General features: G+C 27.6%; 1 protein-coding gene across 1 annotated transcript in view; it reads left to right on the plus strand.

Annotated features, from left to right (window-relative positions):
• LOC136977861 (putative leucine-rich repeat-containing protein DDB_G0290503) overlaps positions 1 to 14,470 on the plus strand; it is a 66,689-nt gene that overhangs the window by 26,191 nt on the left and 26,028 nt on the right. The window contains exons 7-11 of the mRNA XM_067273449.1: positions 134 to 756; positions 5,994 to 6,054; positions 6,358 to 6,880; positions 10,161 to 10,225; positions 12,649 to 12,794. Of these exons, the coding sequence (XP_067129550.1) occupies positions 134 to 756; positions 5,994 to 6,054; positions 6,358 to 6,880; positions 10,161 to 10,225; positions 12,649 to 12,794 (1,418 nt within the window). The remainder of the gene's footprint in view (positions 1 to 133; positions 757 to 5,993; positions 6,055 to 6,357; positions 6,881 to 10,160; positions 10,226 to 12,648; positions 12,795 to 14,470) is intronic.

Consider the following 14,470-nt stretch of genomic DNA (forward strand, 5'->3'; position numbering starts at 1 on the left):
ATATTATTAGATTATAACTATTATTTTTTAAATTTAATATAATTAATAATTTTAATAATTATTATAAAAAATTTTGAATTTTTCTAAATTCTTGTTTAATCATTTTAATGGTATAAAAAATTTGTTTTTACAGATGAGTCTACCAGCACTGTTAATTTTGAAGATTCAGTTAACATGGGTGATGTAACAGCAAATATTGAAAATGATACAAATTTTTCAGATGTGTCGCCTGTTACTAAAGATTCTGGCACAATACCAAGTGAAAATGACAATTTATCATCAAGTTTCAGCAGTGATCAAAATAATAATTTAAACTTAAGTGATATTAGAATAAAAACTGAACCCGTTGATTTAGAAGAAGAAATTAATGAAAATATTAATAGTGATGTAGGTAATATCCCAAATAGTTTTGATGCACTAAATAGAAATTTTACTTCATTGCCCCAATCAGTTGAAATGAATACATTTAATGAGCCTTCTAATATTAGTTATTCATCAAATGTAAGTGATATGGTTAATGTTGAAGATATACTTCGTAAAAGTGGCTTATTACAGCCACAAACACCGGAAAGAACAAATGTTTCAAATGGAAATCAGTCAAAGGTAACTTCCGGATCATCATCACAGACTTTAATTCAAGAAATACTAGCAATAAGTCAAAAAGAAGAGGAGGTAAGAATACAAGCACAAAAAATTGATCAAAGTATAATTTATTTAATGAAATTGATAGAAGAAGAAAAGAAAAAACGAACTCAGGTATGCATTGTTACATTGAACTCCAATATTATTATGTTTTTACCAGAAATTTGTGTTATACATATTGCTAAATAGTTGAGAAATTTTTGTGTCTGATAAGTGAAACATTTGATTATTATACAATTTTTTTTCAACTGATATTTAAAAGTTTTATACATAAATCATATTTAAATTTATAGAGAGGCTGTTGATGTTACATAAAATATTTATCTTAACATTTGAATCTTTTTGTTTTTAATTCTTTGAATAACTAATACTGTCATTTGCTACATTGTTTCTTTATTTCATAAGCCAGCACATTATTATTTTTATTATCTCATTGAGACGGCAAACCTTTTTTTGGAATGCCAAAGGAGACATAATTATGCATAATGAAGAGAATTCAAAAACTATTATTAAAGAAATGAAATGAATATATTTTAATTTGAATAAATCAAAAAAAGTAGAAAAAAATGATGATAAACCAAACCAAAATTAAAATCAGAATAAAAAAATTGAACTTAATTTAAATTGAAATTGAATCATGTAACTTTAATGACATTTTATGAGAGTTACCATAATTTTTTGTGAATGATCCACAGGTTATCTATATTTAAAAATTAATTTGAAAACAAATGCAGTATATAATGATTTATGTTATCTGCCTAATTTAAATTTCAATTATAGATTCATTCAACAACTTTTTCTTTGTTTAAACTTGTTAAGAATTGTGTCTTTAAAATATATGAAAAATTCCATTATGTGCTACAGATACATTCATCTGCCATCATAATTTTTCTGGAAACCATTAAAGACGTGAGAGAACTCGACTTCATTTTGTTCATCATTTGTTTTGTTTTAGTTGCATTTACTTGGGGACAAAAAGCCATTCTGGGAGAAACTGGAAGCCAGAAGGTGGCAAAAATGAAGTTAAAAATGACAATTACTTGGCTCAATAATGAATATAATGGAATAGTCAACCTTTTGAGCTTACTTCCAACAAGGAAAATGAATGTATGCAAATCAAATAACATGAAAACATGTAAATGAAGTAGATGATGACTCATGTTACTATATTTGTAGGTATAAATAGACAAATGCAAAGTGACAAGTTTGAGAGGAGGTTTAGTATGACTAGGTGAAAGAATATGTAGGATTGGTTGTTTTGGAATTGTTTTCATGTGTATTTAATTTTTCTTTTGCTGTTGTTGTATTGTTGATTGATTGATTATAGAATTACTGGAAACTACTACATTGCTAAATTATTACGTTGCATTCATTTAATAATAAGCATTTTTGTATTTATTAAGAAATACATTTGACTTGCAGTGTTGTTTATTAATTCCCATATACTGTACATAGTATTTTACTTATAGTTTTCTTGGTTTTCATTACCTCCAAGAGGTAAGATCTGCCCCTCTCACAGTAGAGTTTGGTCTTAGGTTTGTTTCATGAGATTCAAACTTTATACAGATGTGTGTTTTATCTTCAGTTCTCTGCCATCTTTTGTATGTCAGTTCACTTTTCTTTATTAGGAACTCTTACTTAAACTTTTATTTTTAAAACTTATAAATTTCTAGTAATTCTGTCCTTTTTATATAATTATTCTCACAGAACTACTTAGAAGCCAATTCTCAATTTTAGTGTATTTTAGTTTTCTACAGTGAATGAGAACTAAGTAATTGAGTCTTGAACTTGTATTGTTAGATATTGTAGAGTCTATATGCAATTTTTTTAGTGAAATCATTGATGATGACATTAACTAATTTTACTTTATTTATCTTGTATTTATTGTATATTTGATAAGGCAATCATTCTCACCAAGAATCATATTTGTTGTATTGCCACTCTGGCATGGTCTTGACCCAGGTGACTCTTCAAACATTAAATACACTAAGATCTTCCATTCAAGGCAAAGTCTGCAGACAGCCTTCTTACTCTATCTTCAAGTCAAGTCAAGCATAAAGTGAGGTCATTTTAACACAGAAAATAGGGAAAGGGAAACATGCAACCAAAAATAAACAAATTTTACTTTAATTTTAACTTACTTATATATTAATTTGTGTAATAATATATGTTACATAACGTTTAAATATAGAATATGCACATAGAAATGTAAAGTTTATTTTGTAGTGAAGGTCCTGGCTCTTCTAAAATTCTTGATTTGTTTTGCAATGAACTTGTCTAGTATCATTTGTCACTTTGTTTTTCTTTCGTTAAGCAGATGTTGGTAGCAGGAGATTACATTCAAAATGCCTTGCTTGCTTTTGCACTCATTTCAAAATCTGGATCATTCACTACAATTTGATCAACGATTTCGGTTATCATTACCAAACTTTTACTAAGGAAATCTGTAGCCAGTTCTTTGTTTTCAGAATCACTATTTTCCAGTTCTACATCTTCTGCCTGTTCTTGAATATCATCACCAGAAACCTGCAGTAACTGCACAATATCCTGCTCATCTACATCATCTAGTTCTGCTGTATTGATTAGGTTGACAATTTGGTCAATGATAGGCTCTTCTCGTTGAGGATTCTTGGATACCTCCAGCCATACCTTTTTCCCCACTCTGATCATGCATTTATCAGTTAATTCTTGCCAAGCAAAGTCGATATTCTCTATGACATCCATGATGATATATTTTTTCCCAAAATTGCATCAAACAAACATAGATTTAGGAGAAATACGGTGCTATGATGAATTGCCACCTTTTGCTGATTGGTTCATGTCCAGGAATAATTGTATTATATATGAATCAATGAAATGCCGTGATAATTTGAATTAGCGTAAATTTTGAGCTTTTTTTTAGACTTCGAGCAGACTGTGTTATATCGAATCAGCATTAATCGAGGGAGTGCTAAACAAGGTCGTACTGTATATACTGCAGGTGTTATCAATATTAAAATATTTTTCTATTCAATTTTTTTGGCGTTATTTTAGTGTCTAGTACAGTATAATCTCCGAATAGCAGATACCATGGGACTGAGAAGTTTGTCTGCTATTTAGAGGTTCCCACTATTTGGAGGTTCAGTACATGCTGTATTTTAAGGCATTCATCACATAGAGAAGAATCGCTAGATTACAAAATATCAAATTTGCATTAGGAATGTGAAAATACCAAAAAATATATGTAGCATATATAATTAAAATATATATATAATATATATGATAAATATATAGTATATTATTTATGTTTTCAGCTGTAAAAATTTCATTTTAATTGAATTATAAATAGCAAACAGATTGGACAGTATATTTTAAACAGAACATAAAAATTACAACAAAATGTAAATGTCGATGAATTATTAATTCATTAAAAATGATGTGGACAGAAGCAACAAAAAAAGAAAAATGAAACTGTTGTTACGAACAGATGGGTAGATGAAGGTCAAATTAGGTGGTGAGAGTTCAAATGTCAAGTTATAAAGAGAGTTTGCTAGCCACTTCTAGAAGTGGAAAAGTATTTGGTATTCTTGCATTTATAACATCATTTATGATCTAAGTGACTAATAAAAATCAATATAGTGATTTGTCTTTTTGTAGTTATCAAGTAGGTGTAATTTTTTGAACATTTTTGTTTTTTCAATAAATGATTAATTAAAAATTACATCTAAGTCATCATAAAGCTGTTAAGATGATAAATGCGAGAAAATCGAATATCCTCCTACACTTCAAAGTGGCAAATTGCCTTCATAACATGACCTTTGAAACTTTTACCATATAAATGCTATTGTCGTAACCATTTTAAGTTTCTTTTTTATTACTACTGTACTACAGTTCTTGTCAAATGAATGAATAACTTTGGAAACGTTTATGCTTTCTTGGTACTATTAGCTTAATTCCAACAACATGGAAGTTTAATAACTTTAATATTGTATGTGTAATGATAAATGATGATTGACAACTTAACCAGATTAAACTTCTCTAACAGATAAATAATAATTTATCAAATTTTTACAATCTACCCTCCTCTGCTAGACCTGTTTTAAGTCAGTCTTTACTTGATGACTACAGTCAAAATTCATCATCTGAAAGAGTATTTGAACTGATTCTTTGTTTTCATTTTAAAATATTTCATACATAATTAATTCTCAGAATACTGAAGGTGGTACAGGTATACCTCGAGTTATGTCATTCTTGATTATACGTTGTTTGTCAAAAACGTATATGGAAAAATAAAAATCAAGGTTAAGTCATTTTATTCGACTTTACATCCGTCTGCCACAAATATCAAAGTCGTAATATCACTAGAAAAGCGTTAAAAGCACATAAAATCATATTAAAATATGTACATTTACAGTAAATGTTAATATAATCATCATAAATCCTAGAGAACGAAACGTGAAAACATCTGTGTTTCTGTGTTGTCGTCTTATTTAGCGGTCTTAAGTGCTCGTTATTGGTGTTTTCCACCGTAATTTCAACTTACGTTGTAACTACACAAGTAAATTCGACTTACGTCGCCTCTCCTGGAACCAATTACCGACATAAGGTGAGGTATACCTGTATATTGTTTTTGTAAGGTTGGTTATGGACGATAGCGTCTGTTATTTAGAGGTAAATATAATAGATGTCTCATTTGAAGGGTCTGGAGATTGTAAAAATGTTTAAGTAAAGGAGTTTGTTAATGGAGGTTTCACTGTATTATTATTGTATATTAGCTGTGTCCTATTCAGTTGATACTTGTGCTTAGCACTATGCTGTTCAAGGTCAAAATATCTTTTTATTGGATTGGACCAAAAACCAGACTTATAGGTTATAGGCCAGAACAATAGCATTTCTTTTCTGTGGGAATGCTATTGTTCTGTGATTGTGTGGTGGATTAGTATGTAGTATAGTCATACTATATACTGGCTTATAATTGTTATTATCTATTTTGTCAGTTGGATGTTATTAATGATCTAAATTTAAACTTATCATTAGCAACCTAATGACAAATTTAAATTTAGATCATTAATAACATTCATAAGCAAATTTGATTATACTAAGCTGAAATTTTGTGAAGCTATTTATCTTTTGAGATTTGTTGATTCTGATAATGTTAGACAACTGATAACAATATTTGCAATTACAAGTTGCATCTGTTGTATTATATAAGATAAATTAATTTCTGAATTTAAAGTTTTAATTTTTATAATTTTTATGACAATTTAATATTTATTTCTATCTTACTTTTGATTAAGGCCTATAAGAACGGATCCAAAAATTAAAAATTGTATAGTTTTTTTTTTTTAATTGACACTCATTTTAAATTTCAGCTATTTCATGAAGAAGAACAATTACGTTCTCGGAGAATACAATTACTGCAAACACTTCAAGGTATTTAGCTACTTTAAATATTTAGGTTTTTATTGTTATATTAATTAAGATTATTATTATTATTATTATTATTACAACTTACAATCATAGCTTGACTATGCTACTTTGTGCATCTGTTGAATGCTTTTTGTATTATAGCTGATGCACTTTCCATGGCTGCTACTGTCTAATCTCGAAAGTCATTAGACAATAAAAACATTCTTTCATTATTTGAATTAATATATTCTATAAATATAAATGTTTGTCAACAGTTTTATTTAAGTATTTTTTAAAATAATATAATGTAACTAAATATTTTTACAGAAATGCAAGATAATCAAGAGGGATCCCAAGCTGAGAATGTACCTAGCCATGCAGAAAATATGAATTCTTCTGTAAATGAAACAGTAACTCCAACATACTCAAATCTTGCAGACAGTTGTTACCCTACATTATCAACAGATAATAATGAAAGTTCTTTTACATTTATTCCTTCTCAATCCACAGTACAGTCTACAAATTCAAAAACTGAAGTGCAAAGGATAGAAAAGGTAAAGGACAAAGTTAAAATACAAGAAAGTGAAAAAAATGTAGTAAATAAAATAAAAATGGATATACCAAGGAAAAGGGTATCTAGTTCAGAAGATTCTTTTAATTCCATGGAAGGAAATGTACATTTAGAAAATAATAATAATAAAAGCAAAGAAGGACTTTCTGCAAAAAAACTAAAATTCAACGAAAATGCGGCGTCATCTGAAATAATTTTAATGGAAAATCAGTCTGAAAATTCATTTATTAATTATAACAACAATATGCAACAATTTTCTTTCTGTGAAAAAGAAAATATGTAAGTAAATAATAATAATATACTAACTAATTATATAATTTTTATTCTCAGTATACTTTGAAAATTCTATTAAATTGCTTTGTTTACAAAATTTTTAATGTATGAATACTCTCTTAAATTGAAGTTTTGTAGAAAATATATTTTTCTACTGTACAGAAACATGAGAGAGGCTTATCAAATATATAAAATGTGTGATTGTTTATTTACTGTTGCATACTTTATATTTTTTATATATTAATGTTAATTTGATCAAATTTCTGAAAGCATTATGAGATTATCTTTTGAACTTATTAATTTAGAAGCATTCTGCCTATACTGTTCTTCAAAGTCATCTCTCTGTTGTCTCTCAGGATAACCCAAAATTTTCTCTAATTTTTTCATTTTAATGAAATTCATTAGATGGTTTTTTTTACAGTTATGATTTATTTAGTATAATAAACCTGAATAAGATGGAATCTTGCTTAAACAGAAAAAACTTCGGGTGATTTTCTATGTTAAATTTTACTACAAGTTGGAAACCGCTTGTCCAGCTTGAAAACGAAACAGCTTTTTTGGTATGAAGAATTTTAAGATTCCATTTGTAGACAAATAAGTAAAATCATCTTTAAGTATAATAGTCACCATAGAACATGACAAAACATATTCACATTATTAAGAGTTTTTACATACGGACACATCTTTATTGATATTAATCCTTGTTAGAATTAACCAGGAGTAAAATCAAATACTTTGAAGAATTGAATTTTCCAGAACAGTGGTAGATGTAATTCATTGAAAACAATAAGAATAAGGTAACAGTGCTGCCAATTTGCTTTGTACAGATTACGAGTAGTTAATAACTAACAAATACTAAATATTTGAGAACAAGTTGATTAACACTGTTGATATTTACAGAGATTGAAGTTAACAATTAGAGTATTAAAATTCTTCAAGAAGTCATATCACAAAATAACATGGTCTCTATAGTGAGATCAAAAATTTTTGACAGCAAAGCAAGACACTTATTCTTTTGTACTCAAATTAGCTTGTTCACTATCATGTGAACTGAAAAGAATCACATTTAAAAACTTTTAGTATTCAAATAACTAACACCAGCTCTTGATAACAAGGAGAACTTTTTAGAATCAAATAGTTGCAATTCTTTTATTCAGATATGCCCGTTTTTAGTTGAAATCACAATGGATAAGTTAGGATTTACCCTAGTAATAAAATATTACTTATATAATAAAAGTAATTTTACTATAAAAATGAATGTAACTGAGTGACATTTACCTGGCATACATAACAGATTAATGAAGTTATAAAGTATCAAATAAAAGAAATGAAAATTTGACCAAAAAAAAAATCCACTATTTAATGTGTGGCACTCTTAACAGCTTTATTATCAGAGCTTTGTGACAGTCTAAAATCAAGCAAAATGCTAAAATCCTTGTAACAACAAAACATATCACAGATAGTTTCCACTTTACAAGTTCTTAGATTTGTGGATTCACTTGAGTTTGAGATGATAATTAGTTCATATAGATATGAAAAGTTGTAGACAAATATAAAGTTGTACAAGGACCACTGTGAAAGTTTCCAGATATGCAAAAACCATTGAATGTAAGAATAAAAAAAAGGTCTGTGATGCTTTCCTGCTGAATGTTTTCTGAGCATAAGTTCAACAATATACCCATGGCTTTGAAATTTCCTTTGCATGGAAAGTGCCTGGAGGCACCACCATATCTGGATGTTGAAAATGAAGTTGACGTGGGAGCATTTCCGACCAACAATGTTTTATGACTAAATCTGGTTTGTTGTAGTCCCAGTGCTTTACTGTTTGCAAGCAACATTTCCTTATTCTTGTCCATCAAGAGTGCACATATTCTGGTGGTTTGGAGAATTTAGACATGGTAGAAACAGCCTTAAAGAAGAAGAGAGAAGCAATCAACCTGCAACTGCAGTGAATGGAAAATGTGGTTTGTGTCAAGAAACTTCTTAAAGAAGACCCCTGTATAAACAAATAAGTACCTATTTAGATAACTAAAAAGATAACTTGATACTATGGTGTCTAAAACTAAATAATTTTTTTGGAAATATATGCAATAAATAAATTTTAATTTATTTAAATTATAAAACTATTTTTTATTGAATATAAACATTATATTGAATATAAGCAAATAACCTTATTGAAACTTCAAATTGAAACCCTATTGAATATAAACATTTTTACTTCTTTAATAAGAAGTAAAACAAAAAGAAAATATTTATTGAGAATTATTTAATTTTTTTTGTTTTACATAAAACTTTTTCACTAGAATCTCTGTTATGAATTATTAAATTTTCTGTTGTTATATCATGAGCTGTATTGATACTTTCAAACAATTTTTCTACAGTTGTAACATGATGAATCTAATTTTTCCACATTTCTTCAGTAAGTAATTGAATGGCTTGGTTTGCTAGTTTCTCAATATCACACAATTTAAATGATTTATTACTTTGAGCCAAAAATCCCTTAACCTGACTATGTCATTTTAATGGCGTTTAACTGACAGTAATATGGACAAAGTCTTGAAATGCAATTCATCAATTTGATACTGATTCCATCATAGAAGAGGTTAAAATATCATACATAAAATTTACACGCATAAAAAGAGAGGCAAATGAATCATTCCCAGATATTGCAAAATCTTATCTGTTGCATTAAAAGTTTTATTACCACACAACAAATATTAATTTATGTCAAGAGTTTAACATTATTTCAATAAGTTAGCAATAATATTTTCATTTTTAATTTGCAAAACTTCATTTCTCTAGATTTTTGTTTATATAATTTAAAATTTGAATGTCATTTATGTATTCTTTCGTCCAATGTTTTTTCCTGCAATGCCGTGTAATCTGAAGATTGCTATTAAAAATAACTGAAAGCATCAATTTGATTAAAACATTTTACTGAATTAAGTTATTGTTTTATTAATTTTTCTTTACTTTATTTGAAAGTTATTGAATAAGAAGAAATTAATGCCAATTTATATATTGAAAAAATATTTTAGAGTGAATTCTGACAAAAATAAATTGATACTCTGGATCCAAATAGTTTTTGATTTTATATCTCATATTGCTTCAAAATTTGTTTAAATTCTAATTAATTAGTTCTTAACTGGCTGATTTCCATTGCTAATAAAAGTTATGCAATTAATTTTATTTTAAAAAAGTTTTCAATGTAATACAATTCTTATATACAGTACATATATTGTTTTTAATAAATTTAACTATTTCATTTAAATATTTATTATTTCAGTGAAAAGTGTAGTAATTCTTCAAACTGTGAAACAACTAAAGAAAACTGCAAAAAGAATTTAGAAAGTAAGTTATTATAATTGAGGAGTTCTATGGAATAAGGTACTCAAGTTAAATTTTGATGTTTTCGGGAATTTTCAAAAACTTTTCTTTTTCCGCGAGGTTTGTTATGAAATGAACAAAGTCTAAATGTTAAATATGCTTGAGTAAAGTACATATTTTATAGCAAGAGGAATATATCTGTATTCATTAAACCCTATTTGATGTGCATAATAAAACATTTAACTGAAAAAAGTATCTAAGTGCACTTAGGTATAGTACCTTATTCCATAGAACTCCTCAATTTTGTATTACATTTTTTTAAAGAGTTTTTAATTAACTATAAAAATTCAATTAAAAATGTTTAAAGAAATGTACAGTTTTAAAAAAACTTATAGTAAAAGTGTCTTTAAGTGTGTATTTTTTAATGATTATCTTTAAAATACAATACAGTAAACCTATGCTTCATGATTCCTTGCTTTTACAGCTGTACAAATTTTATATTATTATTATTATTATTTATTTATTTATTTTTTGCTTGTATTGTATTATATAGTTTAGGCAGTATTACTTAGAATAGAACCTCAATGTATGATTCTAAAACTATGGGAAATCTGTGTTTAGTTTATAATGGCTTGTTTAAATTTTTATCTTTTTTTTTATTTTCGGAAACCATTAATTAATGTCATAAAAACAGAATCTACTATAATTTAAAAATAAATTTAAGTAAATGAGAAATAGCTATGCTGCATAATTGTATAAAATGCTTGAAATAGTTAGTGTAAATGTTTGTTTCAATTATTTATTTATTATAGTTGCTATAGGTAATGCTCTACCAGACAAGAAAGAACTATATCCAAAATAACCTTGAAATAAAAGCAAAGTCAAAAAATAAAAACAACAACAATGATAACACACAAACAGGCAAAAGTACAATAAAAACAGTACATAAAAATTCAAATGGAATACAATAAAAATATTCAGTTTAAAGTACATTAAAAAACATTCAGTTAGATTACATTAAAGTTTTACATGTCTTTCTAAAACCAGAAAGGGATAAATAAAGTAAGTTCTTGAGGTCACTTGTTGAAGGTATTTCCTGTGTAAAAAAAAGTGTCAAGTTAGACTTAGATGACATTTTAAAGTAAAATATGCAAAAAAGGCATCATTTTTCCACAGGTACAACCATTCCTCACTTTATGATCTACCTCTTTAATGACTGCTTGGACTTGTGACCAGCTCTCCCTTTAATCTTAAGTTGGTTACACACGTATTGATACCTATCAGATAACTGCTACATGTGTAGCCAGCTTTTGTTTAGTTCCCGCAGTCAGTCAGTATTCATTACAGAAATTGTTCACAATCTGCAGGACTACATATTTTGTTTATAAGTATGTACTATATTGTGCATCCATTTGAAGGATTTGATTATTAAAATATTAATCTGAATGTCTTCTTTATGAATGAACTTTAATTTTTTTACTGATTGTATTTTTATGTTCTGTAATATGTAGGAGATATAAATTAAAACAAAACTATCAAGTTGGAGTTTCATTTAGTCCTTTATATAGAATAAATAAAAATGATTAAGTTCTTGTTAAAAAAAAAAAAGTCATTCAGATTAATATTTTAGTCATTGAATCCTTCAAAGGATGATAATGGAACAAGGTCATTAGTGCCATCATTGGAGTTATTAGCAAAGTATGAAGTGCTGTAGAGGGTCTGCGTAAGGGAGATAATTTCAAAGAAATGGACATACTTGTTGGGGTAGGGTCATGGGTGTAGCTTTTGTGAAGAATTTCATTAGTGTGATCTGCTTTGTAAGTTTTCTTTTTTCTACATAAATTTTACAACAGCATCATAAAAGTTCATTCATTTGTCGTTCCACTTACATAAACCATTCTACTTTTGGATTTATATTCTCTACTTCTAATATTCAATTTTGAGAACACACCAGCTAACTTTTTCACAGTGAACTTCTTCAATACTTTCTTTCTTTCCTCTTCATCCTCTTCCAAGTGCTGATATGCTTCCAACTGTGTTGGCATTCCTTTGATTCTTTGTGCTTCCTCCAGTAAAGTCATGCCCTTTCTTTTTGCTATGACATCTTTTACTATGGAGTGCACAATAAAGTACAAATTTATAAACAAAATAAATAGTCTTGGAGATTGTGAATGCTTTGTGTGGTAAATAATAATCGACTGCAGGAACTAGACAGACTATGAAAGGGTTGTGTGATAGAGAGTTGGTTACGAACAAGTAGGTCGTTAAGTGAAGAATGGTTGTATATTGAAACCTAATTTACTTATGATTTAAAGATGAATTATAATTTGAATAGTTAAATGAATACACTTAAGAGTAAATAATAAATATGAAAGAAGTTAAGAATAACTTTTTAAAATATATCCTATATAATTTTTAAAAGTTTCTTAATATTAATATATTTTCAGATGTAGGCAGTTTGTCCTCAAACAACGATCATTTAAGTGAAAGCAAACATTTGTGTAATGATAGCAAGTCAGTTTTATTTTCCCAGGCAGAAAATAATGAAATTGATAAATTAGAAGCACATAATTCATCAATTGTTGATATAAAAGTAAGATTTTCTTTTGAATACTTTAAATTTAAATTACTATTTAATTGATTAACTAGTTTAGTATAGTAAATAACTAATAAAAAGAATTATAATTGAATATATATAAAAGTTTGTTATCAAATGATTTTGTTGTTAAACTAAAACAAAAAAGTTTATATTTTTCTAATAAAGTAAGAAATATGATAAATGAATGTTTATTTTACAGTTTAAACTTCTAAATTTAATTATTTTCAGCCTGCTATTATTAAAATATTAATTGAAATTATTTTGTTAATTTCTCTTTTTGATTTAAAATATAATAATTTTTGACTATTGCCCAATAGGAGAAATTACACTCACACTGTTGGCATAATTTATTTTTGCAAATTAATAAAACACTTTTAGTGTGTATAATGTTTTCATTGTTTATTTATTATTCAAAACTTAATGATATGTTCTATGTTCTCCAATGGGATCCCAGCTGTTTTTTAACCTGGGAAATTCTTCTCATTTCGGGAATCCGACAGATTTCTTAAAAATTCACTGTTTTCTTATTTTGTGTTAAAGTTGAGGAAATTTTGCAAATAGAAAGTATAATATAATTATTAACACGTAAACTGTCAGAATACATTTGTATTTATTAATTTTAAGCCCACTTACTAGTTTTTTAAATTTTTGCTTATTATGGCATGTCACAGATGTCAATAATCAATATGTAGCTTATTTGTGACAGGACTCTGAAAATTCTTTATTTGTTAGAACCTATAATCAATGTTCCCTCTAAGCTGCGCAGCCGCACAATGCTCAAATTGTTGCCGTGCAGGCGAGCATGCACACTGATTTGAATTGTTGTTTACTTATTTCTCACTCCGTCTGCAACATGATTATTGCTACATATATTTCGATTAAATACATTAAATCATTGACAAAAGATAATATTTTGTATGGAAGTAAGTTTTAAAATGAATTTTAATCTCTACTTTATAATTATTTTAATTTTTATAGGAAAAAATAAGATTTTATATATATATGCTCAGCAAAATTTTATTTTGCTCAGAGAAGTATATGTTCCGCTCATCCACAAAAAAAATTAGAGGGAACATTGCCTGTAATATCTGGAATAATTGTGCTTATGCTGTCTTAATTTTTAACCATGCCCAGTAGCTTCAATAACTGCATTATGTCAGGTTGTGCAAATTGGGCAAGGTTACAAACGAGTATGAAGTAAGCAAATATGAAGTTCTTCATAAACCTGATTATTAAAGCCAAACGAACTGCTGAATTATAAGGCTATAAGCTCGATGCCACTAATAAGGCAGCCGAGGTAGACAAATCGAGAATACTAGACAACAAAAGAAATACTGTAACACATCTCGAAAATGAACTAGAAATTTTCCAGGCTACGGTGCAAAAACACATAACATCCATCTTCTCTTAAATGCATTAAAGACGATTTCACCCACATCAATTGAATTGAAAAGGGCATTCTCGGTAGCAGGACTTCTCTTTAGTAAACTAAGAATCAAATTGAGTGATTGGAGTATTGACCACCTTTGCTTTTTAAAATCTTATTATAAAAATTTACAATAATATTTTGTATTATGTTTTATTTAAATAACGAAAATTACCTTCTAACTTAGAAGTTTGATCTAAGTTCATTTTTTTTTCTTTAAATTTTTGACTCAGTTCAAAAGCTG

This window comes from Centruroides vittatus, unplaced genomic scaffold (genome assembly GCF_030686945.1).
Source record: "Centruroides vittatus isolate TY-2023 unplaced genomic scaffold, ASM3068694v2 contig_480, whole genome shotgun sequence".
NCBI lineage: Eukaryota > Metazoa > Arthropoda > Arachnida > Scorpiones > Buthidae > Centruroides > Centruroides vittatus.